At 40.6% G+C, this 22,949-nt stretch overlaps 5 protein-coding genes across 5 annotated transcripts; 1 reads left to right on the top strand and 4 right to left on the bottom strand.

Moving 5' to 3' along the window:
• The first annotated feature begins 7,995 nt into the window (after positions 1-7,995).
• LOC111602891 (carboxypeptidase B) lies at positions 7,996-9,527 on the top strand. Its single transcript, XM_023320226.2, has 3 exons — positions 7,996-8,146; positions 8,226-9,116; positions 9,180-9,527. The coding sequence occupies exons 1-3, from the start codon at positions 8,076-8,078 to the stop codon at positions 9,475-9,477; spliced, it is 1,260 nt and encodes a 419-aa protein (XP_023175994.1). The 5' UTR covers positions 7,996-8,075; the 3' UTR covers positions 9,478-9,527.
• Positions 9,528-9,801: 274 nt separating this feature from the next.
• Positions 9,802-11,143, bottom strand: LOC111602908 (carboxypeptidase B; the record flags this gene model as incomplete). The annotated part of the gene is made up of 2 exons (XM_030225321.1): positions 9,802-10,189; positions 10,242-11,143. Coding segments are annotated over 2 exons (1,209 nt in total), but the record flags the coding sequence as incomplete, so codon positions are not given.
• A 246-nt stretch (positions 11,144-11,389) lies between these two features.
• LOC111602896 (carboxypeptidase B) lies at positions 11,390-13,036 on the bottom strand. The gene is made up of 3 exons (XM_023320233.2): positions 12,937-13,036; positions 11,978-12,880; positions 11,390-11,917 (listed from the first exon to the last, which is right to left on the bottom strand). The coding sequence occupies exons 1-3, from the start codon at positions 13,005-13,007 to the stop codon at positions 11,620-11,622; spliced, it is 1,272 nt and encodes a 423-aa protein (XP_023176001.2). The 5' UTR covers positions 13,008-13,036; the 3' UTR covers positions 11,390-11,619.
• A 267-nt stretch (positions 13,037-13,303) lies between these two features.
• LOC111602899 (carboxypeptidase B) lies at positions 13,304-14,975 on the bottom strand. The gene is made up of 2 exons (XM_030225263.1): positions 13,782-14,975; positions 13,304-13,660 (listed from the first exon to the last, which is right to left on the bottom strand). Exons 1-2 carry the CDS (start codon positions 14,762-14,764, stop codon positions 13,324-13,326), a joined length of 1,320 nt encoding a protein of 439 aa, XP_030081123.1. The 5' UTR covers positions 14,765-14,975; the 3' UTR covers positions 13,304-13,323.
• An 87-nt stretch (positions 14,976-15,062) lies between these two features.
• Positions 15,063-20,671, bottom strand: LOC111602897 (carboxypeptidase B). Its single transcript, XM_023320234.2, has 5 exons — positions 20,562-20,671; positions 15,976-16,639; positions 15,799-15,909; positions 15,573-15,727; positions 15,063-15,421 (listed from the first exon to the last, which is right to left on the bottom strand). Exons 1-5 carry the CDS (start codon positions 20,657-20,659, stop codon positions 15,130-15,132), a joined length of 1,320 nt encoding a protein of 439 aa, XP_023176002.2. The 5' UTR covers positions 20,660-20,671; the 3' UTR covers positions 15,063-15,129.
• Between the last annotated feature and the right edge of the window lie 2,278 nt (positions 20,672-22,949).

The following is a 22,949-nucleotide window of genomic DNA, read 5'->3' as shown; positions in this document are numbered from 1 at the left end:
AACTAAAGAGATATATGGGAAGTATTGCAAAGAGAAGAGTTTATGATCAGCTAAATAAAAGTCAACGATTTTATAAAGATAGTACACAAAAACTGCTGAAAGCTTGCATGTGCTTTTAAAACAATGCGAAGCTTTTAAGCTGCACTAAATAAACTAGAAAAAGATGAGAAAATTTTGGTAGCCGAAAACTTTTATGTGCTTTGCTAGCAGCCAAAAAAGCTTTTTCATTAATGCATCAAATTAAAGGTAACTGAATCTTATAAACTTAATCTTATAACTTAAAAAAAGAAGAGTCTTTAAGCCGAAAGCTTTAAAGCTTTTCCAAGCCGAAAAGATCTTAAGCTATACACAGCTCAGGTTGTTGACAAAAGTCTTTTGCTAAAAAAACTAAGACCAAACTAAAGAAGCTATAAGGAAAGCTTAGCAGACTTTACTTTCTAAGCTCTGTCCCTCGAAATCACATTTATAGAAATAAAAAGCTTTTTAGCTGCGTAAGATATGATTAAGATTAAGCTTAAGATACTGTATACTCGAAAAGCTCCACAAATTAAAGACAACTAATACATGGACTCCAGCTCAATCAAGTAATAAAGGGACCAGGCGGCCAAAAGCTTTAATGAGCTTTTCAAGACTCCATGAAACTCTACTAACTCAAAGTTTTAATTGTCTAGCCCTAGCTCTAGCTCTTGCTAGCAATAGATGCATGCCTTAAGGAACTTAGCATAGTTTGATTTCGGTTTGTTGCTTATAAATATATGTGCATATATGTATGTATGTGTGTGCCCACTCGAAATAGAGAAAGAAGAAGCGAAACTAGCGACCCACTCAAAAAGAAAATAAAACGGGGTGCTAAAAAATTGCATTCATTATGTGGCAGTGGCACAAAAGCTGGCGAACGGAAAACGAGGCTAGAGCCAGCGGCGGTTGTTGCTGCCACAATGCAGACACCACAATGACACAGAAAGTGTTGAGCTGCAAATGAGGAAACAATGCAACAACAACAACAACCAAACAATGGGAAAAATGCAAAATGGGAAATGCTTGAAGTGCAGGGCATGCGTGGAAAAGCAAACAGTGTAAATGCAAAACGGATGTGTAAATAATTTAGACGAGTTGCCAACTGACACACACACACACATAGACAATTGTGTGTTAGTGTGTGTGTGTGTGTATCTTTTTAGTTTATGTATCATTAAAAAATACTTACTGCAAAGCAGGAGCAAAATATAATGAAAGGCGGAGCAGAGCAAGGGAACTGTGCCATTTGCCAACTGCAAAACAAATACTCGAGAGTCGAGCCATTCTCTGCTGTTGTTTCGTTTTCTGTCTCGGAACGTGCCACAAATGCAATAATTATATGCATACAAAGACACACACACACACGCAGACAGAGTGTTACATGTGTGGTCGGCTTTTTTGACATGCTGCAAATTAAACACACACACACACACACATGGACACACATTGGAAGTAAATTACTTTTTTGTGCCAAGCTGCATACAATCAAATGCAAACGGGGATTAAAAAGCAAACGTGTAACGGTAACCGGGCAAGCGCGGCAACTGCGGTCTCTAGATTCGAGTGCTGCTGTTGTAAAGCTGGTAAGAACGGTAAACCCAGCTAAAACCCACTAACTGCATTTGCATTCACTGTTGCACTGTTGCTGCTAAAACAAAAAAAAAACTATTTTAATGTCTAGAATTTCAGTTGAAAACTTCAATTCAAGTTTCATATTAGAAATAAAATGAAGCGAAAGGTACACCCTAAAGCCGCAGACATTGTAGATTTCATCTGGCGCCCTGTCTTCTATAAGTCTCGAACGGATGTGTCGTTAGCTGCTGCCAGCCAACGGGTTTTTATGCCAGCCATGACAAGGACAAGGCACAGGACACCTCTCGCACCCAGACAGTCAAATAGGCAGATAACAGACAAACAGAGACAACAAGAGGTAGAGAGAAAGAGCGTTAGAGATTGGCTCAATTTGCACGCTTCGTTATTCAATTAGACACTTCATACATACCCACGCCCACACCCACACAGGCACAGAGAAGCCGCTGGCATAATTTTGATTGATGGCATTATAATGACGGTGATTTATCAAATTTGCATGCTAAAAATTTGACTCGATATTACACTTCAAAATTGCAATTGCATGTGAACTATGCAATATCTAAAATTATCAACAGGAAAATTGCAAAAAATTCCGTTTAACAAAAAGCAAAAAAAAAAAAAAACAAAAAATAACAAAATATTTTCAAATTATTTTTGTTTAAAATTCATGAAATTTGCTGTAAAAGCATTACAAAAACTGTAACTGTTTTTTGTTGCTCAATGTAAAACTTTAAACAGCAAATAATGTCGAAAAAATATATTTGTTAATAATAAATAAATATGCAAAAAAACACATTTTTTTTGCACTTACAAAAATGTTTGAAAAATTATAAAAAGCGCTTTAGCTACAGGTATTTTACTGGTTTTATTTTATTGTTAAATGTAGAAATGTAAATAGTATAAGATGTTGAAAAAAGCCTAAATTTATAAACATTTTTGTTACTCTAAATTTAGAAACTATAAAACATATAAAAATCATAGCATATAGATCGGAAGGCTAATGAGCTCTTGAGGAAGTTCAACTGCTTTTAATAGAAGAAAAAGCTCTCAGAGAATGATTTAAACTTTAATCTAATATAACTTTCGTAGATCAAGTTGTGCTGTGCTGTAGTTTTTGATATTTTGAAATAACTTATTTAGTTTTAATTTTTAAGGTTTACCTTTAGAAATAAATTCCCTTTCATTACAGTCAAGCTTCAGATGCAGAAAAACACCTCAAGCTGTGGCAAATAACAATCAGAACTCATAGAGCTGATGCATAACCATATGAAGTAGCTGTCATATGTGTATTTACTTGTAACGCTAATTGGTCGCTTGGCGAGGATGTTGCGTTGACAACGGGACTGGCCACGTCTCTGGCTTACGGCTGCCTTGGCGTATACGCAATATTTGCTTTTGTTACAACACTTTTCACGTTCTGTTATTTGTTTTTTGTTTCTCCCAGTTGGCTGGCAGTCTATAAAATCCGGCTTAAGCCTCGTGCTACCTGTGATATGTATGAAATTTTTGCTGCCGCACACACACAGACAGAAATACAAAAAAAAGTAGGTCGCACGCATTGGGCTTGGCTAAGAGCAATGTGGAAAGCTTCAGCTGGTGCTTGTGGCTTTGCCGACGGCTTCTGCCACTGGTAAACACTCAAATCCAATTAAATTTAATACGACTTACTTGCCTCTGACTGTGAGTGTGTGCGAGAGTGTCTGTGTGTGTGTCTCTGTGTGTCGTATGTGCCTGCAGTTCGTTTGTCATTTGCTTTGCGCTTTCTCTGTTTCCCCCCGCTTTTCATTTTGTTTGTTTTCATTTTTCTGCATTGGTTTTTCCTTTACTTTTTTGTGTTTTTAAATGTTTTCATTTCATGCTTTCATTTGGCTTACCTGCTTGGCTTAATTAAAGCTTAATTCCTCAAATAACATTTGATGCCACAAAATGAGCTCAAACAAACTAATTTGAGCGTGGTGTGTGTATAAATAAAACTATATATATATCTATATATACACAGAAAAGTGTATATATACAGCTAGAAGAGTGTGTTAAGTCTGCTTTGCCTGCTCAATAAATCAGTCCGTTGATCAGCCAGCTCAATTAAAACCTCTCTGCATATCTAACCATGTCTCAATACAGAACATTTTAATTTATGCAACAATTTCCTTGCCATTGTCTGAGCCAACAGCCAGCCATTTGTCATAGACACTTTGCAGGCACTGTATGCAGTCGATGCATCAGAAGTGTGTCATATGCAAAGCAGCACACTGCTGTCGAGATTTTATTTGTGGTTTAATAGTACTTGAAGCAACTTATCCGAGGGCAGAGATATTTTTATAAGAATGGAAAAATTGCTTAAGCCTGAAGTGCGCAAGGTTTGTCAATGAAATTATTATTTAAAATGTTTATTATATTTATTATATATTTTGCAGTTGAACCCGTTTTGTAATATTTGTGTGAAAATATTGAAAAATGCAGAAGCAATTCAACTTTTGCATTAACTATTCCGGTGAGACGTTGAAGAGGTCGAGTAGAGTGCTGTGCGAAGGTGCTCCCTGACTTCCTTTATTTATGCATAGTTATAAACTAGAATTTTGTGAAAAAGTATCTCAACTATACTAACACTTGCATTTGCACCCTACTATTAGCTTAGGTATGATTTGATTTGAGTCCTAGCATCATAAAAATTCTTTAATCAATTTCTACAACTTATGAGTTCAAGTAGTCTCTCAATGTTCAATTATTTATCAAAAATTTTACTCTATATAATTTTCATATCTTCAATATTTATTAGCCAACAGCTTCTAAATCTTTCTATAAGCCATCGTCTGCACTTTAAGTCGAAACATTGTGCATAAGCTCTTGAAATATTGGAAACATAATGCTTTTAGCTGGCAATTAAGAAAATTGGCCACAGGCAGCGCTTGTTTTAATTAGCCAATTGTTTGGCCTTAACACCTAACTACAAATACGTTCGTACACGTAATAGATTGTAAATATTTGACACCGGGCTTTGCCCCCGCCCACCCAATCCACTCAGCAAACCGCCAACAAACTGTGCGCTATTGTTGTGGCCTTAATCCAACAACAATAGCAACAACAACAACAGCAACAACAGCAACAAATACTCCACTCAATTTACAACTTGGCATCGTCAAGTTCAAGCCATGGAAAACAGTTTAGGGGCGGGGACACACCCCTTTTCCGGGTGGTTCAAGTTGAGTTCTTCAATTACTTTTTGCACGATTTGATTTTACATTTAACGATTTTTCGCACTTAATTAGAAACGAGTGTCGATGTCAGTGGCAGGTCGCGCGAGCTCTCACTCTCTCTCTCTCTCTCTCACCCTCTCTCTCTCTTTCTCTCTCTGGCATGATTTGATTAAATGTGAAGATGAATTTTAATTAAAATCTTTGCGCAACACCAACTTTCAAGGAAAACTCACACCATTTCGGCCGTCGCCCTCAACCGCTGTTGTGTGGTACAATTTTTGACACTGTCGACGGCGACGCTGGCCAGAAAAGGGGTTTTGGGGCTCTTAATAGAGCAATAAAGCCGCAAGTTCAGGGCGAAGGATAGCTGGTCCACTGTGGGCTTAGTCATTGCCATGACGTTCGGCTTTTAATTTATGCAAAATGAAAATTAAAGAGCGCCGCCGCAGAACAACTTTTCGTATCGCTTCTGCCCGCATATTTATGCAAATGACGCTCTAAATGAATTTTCGAAACTACTTACGAGTAATTTGCCTCAGTCACAGCCTCCGACTGGGCGATCAATTTCAATTAAAGTCGTGAGCAGAACATTAAAGGCACATCCCATCCGAAGCTTAGCAAATAATTTGTGCATTATTTCAGAGCAAACGAATCGCAAACAATGCCGCATTTTCTTTTGTCAATGCAAATACACAGAGCAGGCACAACTTTTACGAAAGTTTATGGAAAAACAAAACACCGAATGCAAAAGGAAAATATGAAAATAAAAACACGGCCAAAACTCTACACACATTTGCTGGCAGTCACGTGCAGTAGGCGATGCTCAGAACTTAGGCTTTGATTGGCTATAAGATACTCTATAATAAAATTAGGCTTAATCACATTATAGTCGTTGTCTGTACTAAACTATTTCAAACGGTCTAATTGTTATATCAAGTAAATCAATTTATCGATTCTTATCATTATCAATATAAAATTGCTTACGATTTAAATTGGAAGCTAAAAAGTCTTCTATAGCTGGTTGCTGCTTTATGATCTTTCCGCTTTAAAAATATCGTTCTCTTGACGGCAAGCCTAATACTTGAGACAAATTTATCGATTTATCGATTTTTCACTATCTAAATGACACTCCCTTTGGTGAAGCTCTGGTAGAGTTGAGTTCTGTGCGTCTCTTGCTCCAACCTTTGCTCTCTAATATTCGCTCGAATCTGAGAGTTAACATTATGCTTTATGATTTCTTTCTATTTATCGATCAATTTATCTATTTATATTCCCTAAGTTGTCTCCCTCTACCGTCAAAATTGAAACTATTTATAAAGCTTTTACTCATTTAGCCAGTCATGTCGCAGTTTCATAATAAATCTATTCATCGATAGTGTTATCGATTTGTCAACACTTTCGTTATCTAAAAAGTTATTACTAATCTGTAACTAAATTGTCAAAATGATGCCTTGCCTTGCTTGCCTTACGATTACTCTCAATTTCACTTCACCTTTGATAAGCAATTTATCGATTTACCAACGTCTGTTTACCGATCGATGCTGGCCTAGGCTCTTCTCTTAGCTATAACTTGTAAATTCCTGTAGTACGCCATTCAAATCAAAACTCACTTCCCTCTCATATTAAGCACACATCTAACACAGCCCTTGGCTCTTTTCCGTGCAGGATATCAAAACTTTTCCACACTGTGGCTTAGTTTCTGGGCACGGAAAAGTGGGGGGAAAATGACTGTCGCGTCCAATGGGCCATTCAAAAATTACGAGCCAACAGTTTCCGCAGTGTTTTTTGTCATTTCCATGCGCTCATTGTCAGTTTTAAGTAAGCAACTTTCCCCTTTTGTTGTTGTTGCTGTTATTTTGACTGCATGTCCTGCTTTATTGTAGTTGTTGCTGTTGCTGTTGCAGCAGCCGGCAAAAGTTGTTGGCCAAAACTGCCTACAAATGCAGACAAATATGGAAAAGCGCATGAAATGCAATAAATTTTCAAATATATTTTGTGTGCGCGACAGAAAAAGTAGACAGCTTGTTTTTATTTCTTTTATTAACTCAGCTACCCTGTGCACAAGAATAGGATGGGTGTATTAGAAGGTAGAGACTTTTCGGGAATTTATCTCTTCAGAAATCATGTGAGAGAAACTTTATTCCACGTCTTTTTATGAAGTTATTCAGTTAAGTATTTTGTCTAATCTGTTAGGTCTGCTTATAAAAATTTGTAGATCACAATTTACAGGGTATTTGCGTGTGTATATTGCCCGTTTCTTTTCATGACACAGTTTAGAGCTTATTAGATTTGCAGCACTTCACTTTAGCTACTTATGAGATTTCCGCCTAAGCACATTAAGAGCTCAGCTTTAATGCTGTCTACATCTAATTGCAAGACACATTTTACAGGGTATTATGTATAGACGAGTCATTCGGTTTTTTTGTTTTTTTATTTTTGCTGCACCACAAACTGATAAAGTTTGAAGGAAAACAATAACTGAACAAAGTCAAAGGCAATATATAAATCAATGTTTGGCTTGTTGCGCAAGTCTCACGTGACAAATTTACGAGCGACTTGAACTGGCGATAGACAACAGAAGAGGCGTGACTCTCAGATTTTTGCAATACTTATCGGACATGCAGTCAATAAATCTTCAAGACTTATTCAAAATATTTTAAATGAAGGGAAAACCAAAGACGGGTTTATCGGCCAGCGCGAGAGCAGCAAGACAAGAAAAAGAAAGTCGAAAAAGGTAAAGAAAGTAATTAAGAGTCTACAAGGGTAGATTCTGTATTAGCAAACCTAATATAGACCTCTAACAGCAAGGAACTGCAACTCGAGAAACTTGTGTAAAATGTCATTGAGTAAGCAAGCATCAGACTACACTTTCTCGCGCTCAGATCTTAGCTGGAATCACAATTTGTATATGAATCCAAACGACTCCACTTCAGCTCTAGTTTACGAAATTGCGTGATGTTTGTTATCGTAAATGCTCGATTGTCATCAAACTTGTATGTATTATAAATTATGAGAGATTTTCCAATGAAATGTAGTCGAGCATTTGACATAATACAGAAGCGGCGCGTTCGATAAGACTGATAAGATTTTCATTCTGATCGGCTAATGTCTTTTATCAATCGACTTAAGTCGCGGGCGTTGCGCATACGTCAAGTGGTCCGACTGCTACTATATAAAGAAAACAGCTGCGGCATTACACATTACTAGGCGCTTTGAGCCGGAACGGAACGGAGCCAGCCGAATAAGAACAACAAAAACAAACATAAAATAATGTTTCTTAAAACTTGTCTGCTGCTGTTAGTGTGCGGCGTCGCTGCGCTGTCCGCCCACAGCTACGATGGGTAAGTTGAAAGGGGGGGCGTGGCATGTTGCCGCATTGTGTGTCAGCTAATGAACAACTAATTTGCTTACTCCAACCAGCTACAAGATCTACGACGTCTACGCGCGCAACAACTTTGAGAAGCAGCTGCTGCTGCGTCTGGCCAGCAATGAGGATTATGATTTCTTCGATATGCCACGTGCCTTGGATGCGGCTACACGTGTTATGTTGCAGCCAAATGATCAGCCCACGTTTGAGCAGCTGCTGCAACGTTTCGGTGTCAACTTTATGGTGATCGATGAGAATTTGGGCCAAACGCTGCAGAAGGAGCAACTGGACAACCAGAACCAGCGTCTGATGGCTCAGCGGGATGCGACGCGCAGCATCAGCTTCACTGCCTTCCATCGCCATGCCGAAATCAATGCTTACTTGGATGAGCTGGCCAAGGCCTATCCCAGCCGCGTCACTGTCCAATCGGCCGGCAAATCATATGAGAATCGCGACCTGAAGACCATCACCATCAGCAATGGCGATGGCAAGAGCGGCAAGAATGTGATCTTCCTGGATGCTGGTATACATGCGCGCGAATGGATTGCGCCCGCTGGTGCGCTGTATGTCATCTATCAGCTGGTGGAGAACTTTGCGGCCAACGCTGATCTGCTGAAGAACTACGATTGGGTCATTCTGCCCGTGGTCAATCCCGATGGCTATGAATACACCCACACCAGCTCCCGCATGTGGCGCAAGACCCGCAAGCCAGTTGGCTCCTCTTGCTATGGCACCGACGGCAATCGCAACTTCGACTTCCATTGGGGTGAGGTGGGCGCGTCCAGCTTCTCGTGCGCCGACACATACAAGGGCACGACTGCCTTCTCCGAGCCAGAGACGCAAATCGTACGCGATTTGCTGCTCAACCTCACGGGCCGTGGCAAATTCTATCTGACGCTGCATTCGTATGGCAACTACTTGCTCTATCCATGGGGCTGGACATCGTGAGTGAATCAAGTACGTCAGGCAGCTAAGATTTTAAGTTTGATTTCCTATATATTTTTTAGTGATCTGCCCAGTGACTGGCGCGCACATGATGATGTGGCTCAAGCTGGCGCCGCTGCCATTCAAAAGTCCACGGGCACCAAATACACAGTGGGCAGCTCGACGAATGTGCTCTATGCCGCCGCCGGTGGCAGCGATGATTATGCCTTCGGCGTGGCCAAGTTCCCTGTTTCCGTGACCATGGAACTGCCCGCTGGCGGATCTGGCTTCAATCCCAGCACAGCACAGATACTGCCCTTCGTGACCGAGACCTGGACGGGCATTCGTGCCATGGCCGAGAAGGTAATTCAGAAGTATTAAGAGCCCAAATGCAGCAAATAAAGCCAGCTATGTTTAATATCTGACAAATATACAAACCTGTGTGTATGTGTGTAAAGTTCCATTTGAATTGTTGATAAGTGCCACCCATGGAGCATGGCATCAATGGAACTGCGATGACATACTTGGCCCGAATGCCTGCTGTGCGTTGCGTGCTCACACTTCAAGTTATCGCCAGCAATTAACTGGGCTTATTCAAGTGTTGCTTAAAGCACCTTGGACAATTAACTTGTCTAGCTAAATTATATATATATATATATATATATATATATATAATTGCATTCGCTTAGCTTCTATTATCCCCACTGTAACTTTATTCTATGCCACAAGCTGCACAACTCTACTCGTTTCTCGTTTTATATACAGAAATAGACAAAGACAAAGACTTCAATTGAGTGGATACTTTTCAACCACCTTCTGAGCCATGGCCACAATGCCCACCCAGGTTTCTTTGACCAGCCTATCAATGTCCTCAGGAGGCGGATTGAAATAGTTGTCTCCACCGGCGGGCAGTTCCATGGTAAATGATATGGGAAAGCCAGCATTGAAGGCATAGTCATCGCTGGCGCCGGCAGCCGGATACAGCAGTTGGGTGGAGCAGCCCACCTTGTAAATGGTGCCAGTAGCCGCTTTAATGGCATCCCCACCAGCACGACCAACTTCATCCAGATCCTCCCAAGTGTCTGGTAGCTCGCTGCAAAGTGAAACTGTTAAGAAACAATTCTTATCGATTCTTAGTCACTCACTCGATGTAGCCCCAGGGGTAGAGTATATAGTTGCCATAGGAGTGCACGGTCAGATACATTTTGCCACGATCCGCCAGGCCGCGTATCAAGTCACGCACCACAATGGCCTCCGGTTCAGAGAAAGACTTTGGTCCAGCATAGGTCTCAGAGCAGGGATCCGAGGAAGCTCCAGTTTCGTTCCAGTGAAAATCAAAATTACGATTCGGATCGATGCCAATGCAGGCGGCACTGCTGGGCTGGCGAGTCTTGCGCCACATGCGCGTATCCGGCGACACCTGCGTATATTCATAGCCGTCCGCATTGACCACAGGCAGAATGACCCAGTCATAGTCGAGTAGTAACTGAGCATACGCCTCGTAGTTGTCTACCAGCTCGCCAATGGCATAAACCACAGCAGCAGGTGAGATCCACTCGCGTGCATGGAAGCCGCCGTCCATGAGGATGACGTTCTTATTAGCCCGTCCATCGCCATTGGTGATCCGTATCGTCTTCAGCCAACGGCCCTCATATGATCTGCCCACCGTCTTGACCAGCACTCGAGTGGGATGCTGCTTAGCAAGATCTTCAATATACTGATTGATCTCACCATGTGAGTAATACCGCTCTGTGCCCAGCCTGCCCCGATAAGGGTGCGCATTACGTAACTTGCGATTCGTTTCGAATTCGCGATGCAGCGATAAGCCCGCATCATGATTAACAATTTTATAGCTCAACGTGTTGCCATTGAGCAGCTCAATGAACTCTGGCTGTGCATCAGGATGCACCAAGACATGGGTAGCTGCGTCATTGCTGTAGTACAGCTCATAGTAGGAATCGTTATTGGCCAGCTTGGAGAAGTCCAGACCATCGCCAGCGGAGCGACTCTTCGTGGCCACCTCATAGATCTTAAAGCTGTTTAATGATTAGGGAAGCATTCAAGCACTTCACAGCCAACCACTCACCCGTCATAGACACCACCCTTGGCGTGGCTTAGCGCTATGCCAAAACAATACACAGCCAACCAAAATATCAATTTCATCTTAACACCTTGCCAACCTCTCAAGAACTGTCCAATCTTATAAAAAGCCCCAGCATGATTTCCAATCAGAAACGTTATCAATAGAACATAACATAAAAGAAAAGTAATCAGCAAATTGGTTGTAAAATCAATTAAAACATCGATACGCATTTATTGGTAGCTCTCATAAGTGTTAAGGAGTTAAGCGAATAAAACTAGCGATAAGGAAATCGAGAGAGCAATTCGGATAGAAGAACTAAAGAAGGTTTGATAACGTTTATTGGATTGATTATATATAGATGGCTGCATATTTAGTTTAGTTGATTTGATATGAGAATCGCATAGTAAGGCGCTTTTTAAATACAATTTCTTCGCTTTCGGCTAATACTTTTCAATAACCTTCTCGGCCATGGCACGAATGCCTATCCATGTTTCCGTCACGAACTCATCAATTTTGCTAGCAGGTGGATCAAAGCCGGATATGCCACCTCCAGACAGCTCCATGGTAATGGAAATATTGAAGCCAGCATAGAAAGCATAATCATCGCTGGCACCAGCTGCAATATACAGCACATTGGTGGAGCTGCCCACTTCGTACTTAGTGCCAGTTGCCTCCTTTATGGCATCGCCGCCAGCGCGAGCCACATCGTCGAGATCCTGCCAAGTTTCAGGCAAATCTCTGCAAAATAAATTAGTTTAGTCAAGCAACAAATCAATTTAAGGCAAGTCAATAACGTACGAAGTCCAGCCCCATGGATAGAGCAAGTAATTGCCGTAGGAGTGAATGGTCAAATACATAATGCCACGATCCGCATAGGAGTGCATTAGATCACGCACTACAACCGCCTCTGGTTCAGAGAAAGCGTTGGGTCCAGCAAAGGTATCCACGCAGGGATTCGATGAGGCTCCCTCCTCATTCCAATGAAAGTCGAAGTTACGATTAGGATCAGCGCCATAACAGGTCTGGTCCAAAATCATGTAGGGCTGCCGAGTCTTGCGGAACAAGCGAGCAAGGGTTCCTGTCTGCGTGTGCTCGTAGCCATCTGGATTAACCACTGGTAGAATGACCCAATCATAGTCCTCGAGTAGTTCCGCATTCTCATCGAACTTCTCTACCAACTGCTCAATGACATACAGCACAGCTGCTGGAGAAATCCATTCACGCGCATGGAAGCCCCCATCCATGAGGATGACCTTCTTGTTGGCCCGACGATCTCCATTGGTGATCGTAATAGTTTTCAGTTCACGCTTCTCATATGACCAGCCCACCGTCTTGAGGAACACGCGGGTTGGATAACGAGCTGCCAAGTCGCTGATATAGTTGTTGATCTCCTCGTGTGTATAATAGCGGTCTGTGCTGAGGCGACCCTTGCCCGAGATGGGCGACAGACGTCGTTGCACTTGTCGCTGGGCAAACTCCTCGGCAATGGTGGCACCCAGATTCTCATTGATTAGACTGTGGCTCAACTTCTGCTCCGAGAGCAATTTCTCAAAGCTTTCCAACTGTTCCGGACTCACAATAACACGCGACGAATGCCCCAGCAGCCGACGTAGACTCAGGAAGTCGTAGCCCTGTTGGCTGAGCTTATAAAGCAGTTCGCCCTGCTCAGCATCGGCTGGTGTCAGGTCATAGATGCGATAGCTGCAAGCAACACTGGTTCAGGAATTTCGCCCATTACAAATCCTGGCTGGACTCACCCTTCGTAGTCAAATTCGGCAGCAACCAGTGCCAAGCCCAACAGCAGTAAGAAAAGACCCAAACGCGACATGGTTATACGCAACCAGAGTTATGGACACACGTGTCGAAAGTCACTGACTTAAATAGACCAGTCGAATCTAATCTAATACCAAGTCATAGATAAATGATTAGGGCAATTTCTTGTAAAAACTATGCTCTTAATCTGCCTTTACTGGCGATTAGATTTGATAGATTCTTATCGTCTGCAGAGCATGGGAAAGACAGAGTGATTTGTACCCCTTTTGGCCCCACAAAGTATTAATATACTGCTGATCCCTTAAGCACTCATAATCTGATCAAATCAACTGCAAATTGATACAAGAAATAGAAATCATTCGCTAGCGAAATCAGTTTATTGATATCAATTTTTTTTTTGCCTTTGCTTGGTCGAGCTTTTCCACCTCCAGCGCCATGGCACGCACACCCACCCAGCTTTCGGTCACAATGCCCTCGATGTGCGATATCCAGGGGTCGAAGCCAAGAAATCCGCCAGCTGGTAGTTCCATAGTAATGGCCACAGTTGCATTGGCCACGCCCACAGCATAGTCCGTGGAATCACCAGAGGTCGAGTACATCAAATGGTAGCCGCTGCCATAGCTGTAAATGCCATTTGTAGCCTGAAGAATTGCCATGGCACCCGCATCAGCTACCTGCATCATATCCAAGTAATTCGAAGGGAAAGAGCTGCAAATCCAAAGCAAGAAGCAAATTAAATCAACATTAAAATCTACTTGAGCTCATCATAGTAAATCACATGCTATTCTTCTATACTATTTCAGTACTTTTTCATGTACTTTGCACCCACCTTGTGTGACCCCAGGGCAGCAGAAGGTAGTTGCCATACGAGTGCAGCGAAAGGTAAAAGCTCAAGCGATCGCTGTAGTGCAGCAGCACATCGCGTACCACCTGCGACTCGGGCTGGTCGAAGGCGTGCTCACCACGATAGGTCTCGTTCGAAGGATCTGGCGAAGCACCCTCATCGAGTCCCCACATATAGCCGAAGTTGCGATTGAGATCGGTGCCAATGTTCTCTGGATCCCAGGTGGGTTTGCGGTTCTTGCGCCAATAGCGCGAATCCGTGTGACTGAACTCATAGCCATCCGCATTGACCACGGGCATAATCACCCAGTCGTAGTCCTTGAGCAGCTGCTCGTTTTCCGCATAGTTATCCAGCAGCTGCTGAATGATGTAAAGGGCCAAGGAGGGCGCAATCCATTCGCGTGCGTGCATCGCAGCATCAATGAAGATCACCGGCTTATTTGCCCGTCCGTCGCCATTGTTGATGGTCAGCAGCTTCAATGGACGGCGCTCATAGCTCCAGCCGAACTGCTTGACCAGCGCACGTTGCGGATAACGTTGGGGCAGACTGTCTAGATACTCATTGATTTCGGTGTGCGTATAAAATGCGCCTATAACATCTATAAAAGGCAGTGTGAAGCGCGCCTTGTTGCGTTGATTGTCCTCACGCTGGGCCTTAACCAGCTGGGACAAATCATCGGAGAGCAACTGATACTCGATCATATGTGTCTGCAGTTGCTTGACCAAACTTTCAGCTTGATTTGGTGCCACCAGCACCCTGTATCCACTCTCATTGTAACTGAGACGTGATCCCAAAAAATCCCAATGGGGCTGCTGCCAGAACAGCTGTCGAAGCAGTTGCACCTGATCATCATCCTCAGGCTGCAGTTCGAATACCTTATAATCCTTGTAATCCTGCCAGGCCAACAGGCAACTGAACTGCAGCAGCAGCAGCAGCAGTAGCCAGCCCAAGAGAGCGTACGATGTCATTTGTTCAAAGTCGCCAGAAGACTAGGCCCCAAATATTTCAGATACCCGTGGAATAACCAAGAGACTTATCAACTAATTGGAACCAATGCCGATGATTGCACTCGGCTTATAATACCAATAATATAATTTTATCGTTCGTCTACAGACGCTTCCGTTTATGGCGGGTGATAAAATAAGTAATATAAATATAAATAGCAATTCGTTGAGGGATTGAAGACTGCCTCAGAGTGAACTAGTTCTTTTGAGTGTTTTTGTTTTTTATCTGAAATTTTGTAATGCCTAACAACGATGACAATAATTAGTTTAATTAACAATTATAAATTCAATTGCCTAAATGCTAAAAATGCCAGTGGAGACCGCAGAGCTTAATACAGACTAACATGGCGAATGAACTCGATAAAGCCGGCAAATGTCTCCTTGCAGACGTGGATGATGTCAAAGGAGGCCACATGGAATTCCTCACCGGGTAGCTCAACCGTGTAGGACAAGGGTATGCCCAAACTGCCATAGGCAAAGTCATCCAGACTGCCAGAAGCCTCATAGAGTATGGACGCCGAGGTGCCGACGGTATAGTGGGTGCCGCGGTATCTGCCGATTTGGTTGGCGGCTCTCAATGCCACCGCGCGCAATGTGGCCACAGTGGGTGGCACAGTATTTCTGTAAAAATAGAAACAAAAAGCAACAAGCTTTTGGTGTGAAACTGTTTACGATTGGATCCAGCTACAGTGCGGCCGGCAGTCGGGGAAATATTTGCTTTTTAATTGCTTTTGGCAATTAATTGAAAAAGTAAATTGAATTTCTTACACACCTCGCATAGCCGTAGGGATAAAAAATGAATTTGCCGAATGAGTGAACATCCAGGCTGAGCTTCACACGATGACGATTGAATTGCAAATAGCGCACCACGGCCGATGTTTCCGGCTCCGAGTTGGGCGAGGTGCCCGAATAGACCTCCGAACAGAGCTGTTTGTCGATATCAAATGGAAAGCGTGCTATGAATGAAGGTCAAAGTCAAGTTCAGGAAGCTCGCTTACATTCTGGCTGGCGCCCTGATAATTCCAGTGATTGCCGAAGTTGCGATTGATATCGACACCGCTGCACGAGTGGCCAGCAAAACGATGACGATTCTTGCGCCAAAAGCGATCCTAAAAACCAGACAAATCATATTGGTCAAACTTATAGCTAGATACATCTATCAAATCTACACTTACCGTAGTGTGAGTATATTCATAGCCATCGGGATTGACCAGCGGCACTAGGAACAACTCCACATCATTCAGCACACGCTGGAAGGCGCGCAGATTCGTGAGCAGCTCATAGGCCAAGTACAGAACTGTCTGGGTTGTAATCCACTCCCGGCCGTGGGTAGCCGCCTGTATGTAGGCCACGCGACGTGGACGCACACGCTGGTTCAGGGAAATGGATAAGCCCGCTATATGACGACCCTCGTTGGAGCGACCCAGCGACTCGTAGCGACAATATTGAGGATAACGTGCGGCCAGGCCGCTCATGAAGTTGAGAACCTCGTGATAACGCGGATATCTCGAGAAGAAGCTGCGCGCCTGACGCCGCTTACGACTGTGCGAACGATCTGATTCACAATCTCCGGGCTGGCATTCCTCGAACTCATCGTCTTCAGCGTAGGTGCTGTTGCCCTCCAGCGATGCCATCAGATCCATCAGTGGCTGTGTCTGATACTGCACGCCCAACTGCAGCAGGCGCGACTCGAACTGCGGCTTATGACTGGGACCCACTGTCAGAATGGACATGTTCCGTGTAAGTAGCCAGAAGTCTACTTCCGTGTCGTTCGTCTGCAGATCGACCATATACTGAAAGGCGCTCTCGCCGCCATGCTGCACCGTGTATTTGGTATATCTAAGGGTATAGAAATTCCAGCATTAGTATGTGATGAGATTATGTAATAGTCATCATAATATTCATGATCATAGGTGGATATATGGCAGCCATATGTGTGCTTAGACTGGAGTATGCCTGGTAATTTCTTGCACGTACTTTGAAGCCTGACATAGGCAAGCTTTTATTAAAGTCTTTATATTGATATATATGCATCTTAAGCTTCTTAAAAATATCATAAATATCTTGAATACCCAACTAGGTAATACTCTGCATAAAAATCAATATTGCTTCTAGATCTTAGTTTATAAGACTTAACTCCAACGAAGGAATGAATATATATATATCGTAAGGAAACCAGCTGTTAGGACTGTTAAGTAATGGACTGAAATTAATACCTATCTCATCTCATCTCATCTCATATCTCATTATTTATTTGGAAATACTACAGTTTTATATATATATATAAATATATTACAAATCTGATAAGAACTAAAATAAGCTAAATATCTGACAAGTCTAAGAAACCTCCATCAGATCTAGTAACACATTTTACATTTACGAAATTCATCAAGTTTATAGTAAATAAAGCTCTAAGAAAAAGTTAAGTTTCAAATGTATTCCATTTAGCAATATCTTATAAGCTATTTATTGTAAAAACTATCTATTCAATATCCAATACGCACAGATTTTAAAGTTTTTTAAGGCTAAAAGTCATTTCCTTTGGGTAATTCCAATTACATGCAATTGTAGCTCATTTATGGCTGAATAGAAAATCCAATTAAAATTTCGGAAAAAACCCTAAATATGACTGCTTAACACACACACACATACACACGCACAGTCTTGGTCTAATTGGACAACAAAATTAATTTGTGGCGCCCAAAAATGAGTTGTTGATTCACAAATTTATGCAGAATGAGCTCGTTCTCGTTGTCGTCGCCTGGCCAATTGGCGTTTTGCCACCTCGCATGAATTTGTGGCCAATTTATCATTTCGAAAAATTCCACAACAAGATGAAGCAACAAGCTGGCTGTCCCACAAAATATTGAATATATATGCATATTCATCATATGCAGCGTCGGAGGTGGAGGCGGAGGCGGAGGCGGATCGTGTAGCAAAACAGAAGACAAAGATGCGGCTAATCACGTGTGGCAGTCGACGGACGGCAGGCAGACAATGAATGAATGATATATCATTAAATTAAACGCCCGCCAATAATGCATATGCGGGGTATCTCTGACGAAAGCGAAGGCAAGAGCTGGTCGAAGAGAAGACTTGGCAAATCGGATGTGCATGACTTGCATATAGCCTATAGACAGTGCCTTAAAAGACCTTGTGCTCTCTGTTGAGTATGGGCTTCAAAATCGATAGTTATCGATGCTTAGATAAATGTATAGTAGCGGAGTAATGGATGCTGTGTAAAGGTTTGCTCAAAAGCCCAATGTCTTTTTTAATATTATGAAAAATATGTGGAACTTGTGGAGACTAGTAGAACATACCCTGTAATTAATGCTCTGCAGTAGCTCTTAACTTAACAATATTTATCGCTATTACGAATATTATATAGTGAATATCTAAAATATGCAATGTAAAGAGTGCCGTTCTCTCTTAGGCAAAACTTAATTAAAAAATCGATATTTATCGTTATTTGCAATTTTATAGGTTGTCTTTAAGAGTAAACAATATATATATACCATACATAATGGCCTCAAGCTCGTATGCCTCGCTGAACCTTATCTATGTCAATCGATATTTATCGATAAATTGAATACTAAAGTCTCTGCTTGCCAAGCAAATTTCTTTTATACACATATTTTATTTCTTATCTTGTCATGTCAAGCTCGAGGGAATACATTTTATAGAGCTAAATAAAATACAGCTACTTTACTCTCCTGCACATACTTGAAGGCAACATGCCCTTTCTTGCTGTTCGGTGCATCTAGGGTATATTATAAACACAGCGGGGGCTACCAACTAATTTTTCATTTTTGCATAAAGAAAATGTTTACATGTGATTAGTTTCGATTTTAATGAAACAATGTTTTAATTGTTGTTTTGTTGCTTTTATTGCTGTGATTTTCCTTAAATTAAAAGCAAATGATGCGCTATTGTTGACTGCAGATTGCGACCTTGTCAAAACCATATCGATGCATATATTAAGCATCCATTTGTGAACATTCCAATTTCAAACGTTTCATGCCGCAACAACAAAAATTATAAATAAAAGACAAAGCAACGGAAGGAAGCAAACATTTTGCGTGCTAATTAAGCTTAAAGTTGTATGTTTTTTTTTCGTTTTGTTTTTACTTTTGCTTGATTTCAATTTCATTTTGATTTTCAGCACGAACCGCTGTAGCAGCAGCAGCTTCAGCTGTTTACACGCATCACACATACGTCCCGTGCGCCCCCATCAAGTTGTAAGCTGTGAAGTTGCTGAAACATATTTCAGCAAACATTTGCACTGCGCTCGCATTTGGCATTTGCGTGAGACATTTGCTCTGCCAGCTTCGCATCGTCAATGGAACTGCCTTTTTATCATGGGCGTGTTGATTTTAGGGTTTGCCTTTTGTCAGCTCGCTACGAACTGGACAGCGTTTAGCCTAAGCGCTCATGTTAATGACAGCGTCTAATCGCTGGCATTGACGCTCAATACTATTAACACTTACTTGCAGCTACAACTATATATATTTATATATATATATGTATAGCTTTGTATACCCAAACAGTTGACATTTGAATAGCTCTTCAGCTATGTAGGCTAATATGTAAAGAAAAAACCTTAGTTACAAGCTTTAGATAAATATATTTATGTTTTTGACTAGTTTCTTGTTGACTTAACTCTTAGTTTCAGTCTGCAAAAGTGGTCTACTTGGAAGTGCCAGACTGAAAGATACCCTGAAAATTTTGGGCAATAGTATAAATTCTAACAGCTAGTAAATAAAGCAGGACTATCAAATAGCAAACTAGACTAGACTAGAAAGTGAAAGTATTCAAAGAATAGCAGAAAAGAATTAGAGGTATATTTCAAAACGTTTGCTTATACAGAAATGAAAAAAATTTGAAATTAAATTTGTTTAATGAATTTAAAAGTGTTTTTTAGAGCTTAAATTGTGACTTAAGAAGCCCAGACATTTGTGAAGAATTTGTTTTTTAAAGAAAACTAAAAATATATTTTACAAATTTATTTTTTTTTTAGAATCAAATATATTTAAATAGAATATTTTGTAGAGAATCAAAATAATATTTTCTGGATTTGGACTCAGTATAGCAAGTAATATAATAAAATATAATATTATAGTAGCTTTTTTTAAAGAACCTAAACATATATTAATAATTTTGTTTCTGTTTAATAATTTTGTTTCCTCTGTTTAAAAAAATTTTTAAGATATTTTAGTTAAATACATATAAAAGGTAACGATTTTGGGAAAAAAAAAACGAAAAATATAGAAATATTTATGATTTTTCATGCGTATTATAAAATGTTAAGATTAAAAGTTTTAAGCTACTTTTAAATTTATAATTTATATATAATATATATAAATTATTGTTTATATGTGTACAGAAAGGCAGTTGTAACACAATGAAGTAGCTCGCGCTCAAAACACGAACAGATAATCTTGAAGTGCCGAAAATTATTTAAGCTCTTGCAGCTTTGTTAAAAGTCTAGATAAGAGTCCAACTTTTAATATCGAAAATAAGAGAGCTCTTTTATGAAATGAGCGCATAGCCAAGCCATGAAGTAAAAGCCTAAACCAGTTTAACAACTAGCCGGCACTCAAAATTTAAATTATTAAAAAAAAAGAATTTTAATATGAATTAAGTGAGTTGCTGATTAATGAGCTTGGGAAATTGTCGAAAGACAAAAAAAAAACAAGTTAAAGTATATATACTATATATTACTGAAATATGTATATTTATTTATAACTATTGTGTTAATTACCCCTCATAGCCGGCCAGATTGTTGGAGCTGCTGCTGCTGATGGAGCACGTCAAGACGGCGAGGCAGAGCCACAGACTGCACACGATTTTATGAAACATTGTGCACTTGAACAATTGACCACAGCAGCTGCTCGTATTTGTTTGTTTGTTTGTTTTGTTTCTTTGCAATTTTATTTTAATTGTAAATTTTCTTTCTATTTTTTCTATGCGCAATTATGTATTAAAATATGCAGCCGAGCGTTGATTGAGGCATGAATGCTTTGGCTTATTTGCTTAAACACTGTTTGTAATAACTTTTCCAGATTGTTGCACTTGAAAAACTTATGTAATAGTTGCACACTGAAACTGAAGTTAATTCAAGTTGAAGTTGAAGCTGAACGCGAACCGTTTCGTGTGCTTCATCTCCAAAGACTGTCGAGTGCTACGCGGCGTGGCTCAGAAAGAAGACGTTGCCAAAGCCACACAAAAACCCGAAAAAATGTTTTCGAATCTTTTTTTGTTTTTGGTTTTTGGCTTTTGCTTTTTTTTTTTAGAAAAGTGAGTGTCAAGGTCAGTTGTCCAGTTCGGTTCACTTCAGCTTGAGTTTGTTGGTCCAAACCGCAGCGGCAAAGACTTCGCAGATGTTTGTAAATGCGTCACGAGACAAAATACGGAAAGGGGTTTTTATCTATTGTTTATTTATTTATTTATTTATTTTCCAATAGGTTTTACGGCACGCGTCGTCGTTTCTTATGGCTGCCAATTAGAATTTGCATAGTTCTTTGGCCATTTCAATTGAGTTTTGCATAATTTATGCCACAGTTGCTAAGAAGCCAAAATTGATGTGATTTGGTTTTGTGTCTTTTTTTTATATATTCTAAAATGAAATTAAATGATTTTTTATTTTCTTTCAAATCGTTGTCGAAACTAGTTTGAACAATTTTTGATCACTTTTTGTTGTTTTTTTTTTTGGTTTATTTTTTTTTGAGTCTAGTTCGGTTTTTGATCTTTGCATCCGTGTGTGGCGGGTCTCGAAGCGATTCTGAAGCCGTTACTTGTTTATTTACTGGTTTTTATAGAGGAACTTGAACTATGCTTATAAAGATAGACATATATATATATATATATATAGATTTATGTGTGTTGCGCTTTGGGCAAACTTTGCGCTTTGCCTTCCTAATGTCACGGTCTGACATAAAGATATAGAGCCGTTGGCTAAACTACCCGATTCCTGTTCTAAACGTCGCAAATGGAAAGGTTTGTTTTTCAAGATGCGCTGACCATTCTGTTAGCCGAACTAAATGCGAGCGTTCATCAAGGTCAATTTGGTAATCTAGCCGGAAGCTAGATATTATTATTACTATTATTATAGACTGCTGCCACTCAGAGAGATACTCCATTACAGTTAGCTCGGCCTGATGAGCCGCGAGCAAACAAATCAAAAAAAAAAAAAACCAAGCGTGGTTCGAGTTCATTAAAACCTAAAGTGTGGCTGGCATTTGCCCAGCATCAGGGCTAACAGAAGCCATTCACAAACTCAACGAATGCCACTTCACAAAATACAAAAAAAAAAGCGAAGAAGAAGATATTCATTTGGTTGATGACAAGCTCTACGCATTAGATTTCATTTATGCACATCCATAATGTATTGAAATATATTTTCGAATTGCTTTTGTGCGTAATTATGACACTTGTCTGTCGCCGCTGGCACTTCCGCTTGATCGGATATATTTTCATTTGATCTTCGAGTAGCAGGCGTCGAGTTGAAGTTGAAAAACTTTTAGATTAACGTTTCCGGTGATGGTGAGCTAAAAGTTGGATTTGCATTTTAAATTTCCAAGCCTTGCCGACAGGCTTTAATAGCTCCGATCGCCCGTCCAGCTGGCTTAGTTTGTAGACTCGTTTTAATGTGCTAAATCGTTTTAAGCAACTTTAATGGATTCTCAGTTCAAAGCTCAGGGCATTCAACTTTTCGCCCAAAAAAAAAGCCCCTAGACATACAATTATTCTTTAATAATCCCATTATCTTACCAACCCATATAGATCCATATCGCATATCATTCAAGGCATGCTCGAAACGAGTTTCGATCTATACCCTATTCAGATCAAAATAGTGGGCAAACAACAAAGGTAATATACAAAAACATTTACATACTAGTTTTTTTTTTTAATTATTTAATATAAAACACTTCCACTCTTGGAAGACGATCATTAATTTATCCAGAAAACATAAAGTGAAGGCCAAAGAAAATTGAAACTAGTTTAATAAGATTTATTTATGAGAAGACAGCATATCTTCTAGTCTAATACCTTATGGCAACAGTCTGACAATGTGATTTTGTTTATGTCTTTGGCAACGCCCCAATACAAAGCCGTAAAACAGCCACGAAACCGAGCTGTAGTCTGCGAC

The sequence above is a fragment of the Drosophila hydei genome, unplaced genomic scaffold (genome assembly GCF_003285905.1).
Source record: "Drosophila hydei strain 15085-1641.00,03,60 unplaced genomic scaffold, DhydRS2 tig00008128-arrow-arrow-pilon, whole genome shotgun sequence".
NCBI lineage: Eukaryota > Metazoa > Arthropoda > Insecta > Diptera > Drosophilidae > Drosophila > Drosophila hydei.
The sequence above is the reverse complement of the archived record's forward strand: the minus strand, read 5'-3'. Positions and strand labels throughout refer to the sequence as shown.

Bases quoted from the DNA above. Each gene is read 5' to 3' on its own strand.
- LOC111602899 (XM_030225263.1), bottom strand. From the start codon at position 14,764: ATGACATCGTACGCTCTCTTGGGCTGGCTACTGCTGCTGCTGCTGCTG. The intron at 13,661-13,781 runs GTGGGTGCAAAG...TTGGATTTGCAG, and splicing joins CTGCCCTGGGGTCACACAAG to CTCTTTCCCTTCGAATTACT.
- LOC111602896 (XM_023320233.2), bottom strand. From the start codon at position 13,007: ATGTCGCGTTTGGGTCTTTTCTTACTGCTGTTGGGCTTGGCACTGGTT. The intron at 12,881-12,936 runs GTGAGTCCAGCC...TGTTGCTTGCAG, and splicing joins GCCGAATTTGACTACGAAGG to CTATCGCATCTATGACCTGA. The intron at 11,918-11,977 runs GTACGTTATTGA...TTTATTTTGCAG, and splicing joins TATCCATGGGGCTGGACTTC to AGATTTGCCTGAAACTTGGC.
- LOC111602897 (XM_023320234.2), bottom strand. From the start codon at position 20,659: ATGTTTCATAAAATCGTGTGCAGTCTGTGGCTCTGCCTCGCCGTCTTG. The intron at 16,640-20,561 runs GTAATTAACACA...CTATACCCTTAG, and splicing joins AATCTGGCCGGCTATGAGGG to ATATACCAAATACACGGTGC. The intron at 15,422-15,572 runs GTGTGTAAGAAA...CTATTTTTACAG, and splicing joins TATCCCTACGGCTATGCGAG to AAATACTGTGCCACCCACTG.
- LOC111602891 (XM_023320226.2), top strand. From the start codon at position 8,076: ATGTTTCTTAAAACTTGTCTGCTGCTGTTAGTGTGCGGCGTCGCTGCG. The intron at 8,147-8,225 runs GTAAGTTGAAAG...TACTCCAACCAG, and splicing joins TCCGCCCACAGCTACGATGG to CTACAAGATCTACGACGTCT. The intron at 9,117-9,179 runs GTGAGTGAATCA...TATATTTTTTAG, and splicing joins TATCCATGGGGCTGGACATC to TGATCTGCCCAGTGACTGGC.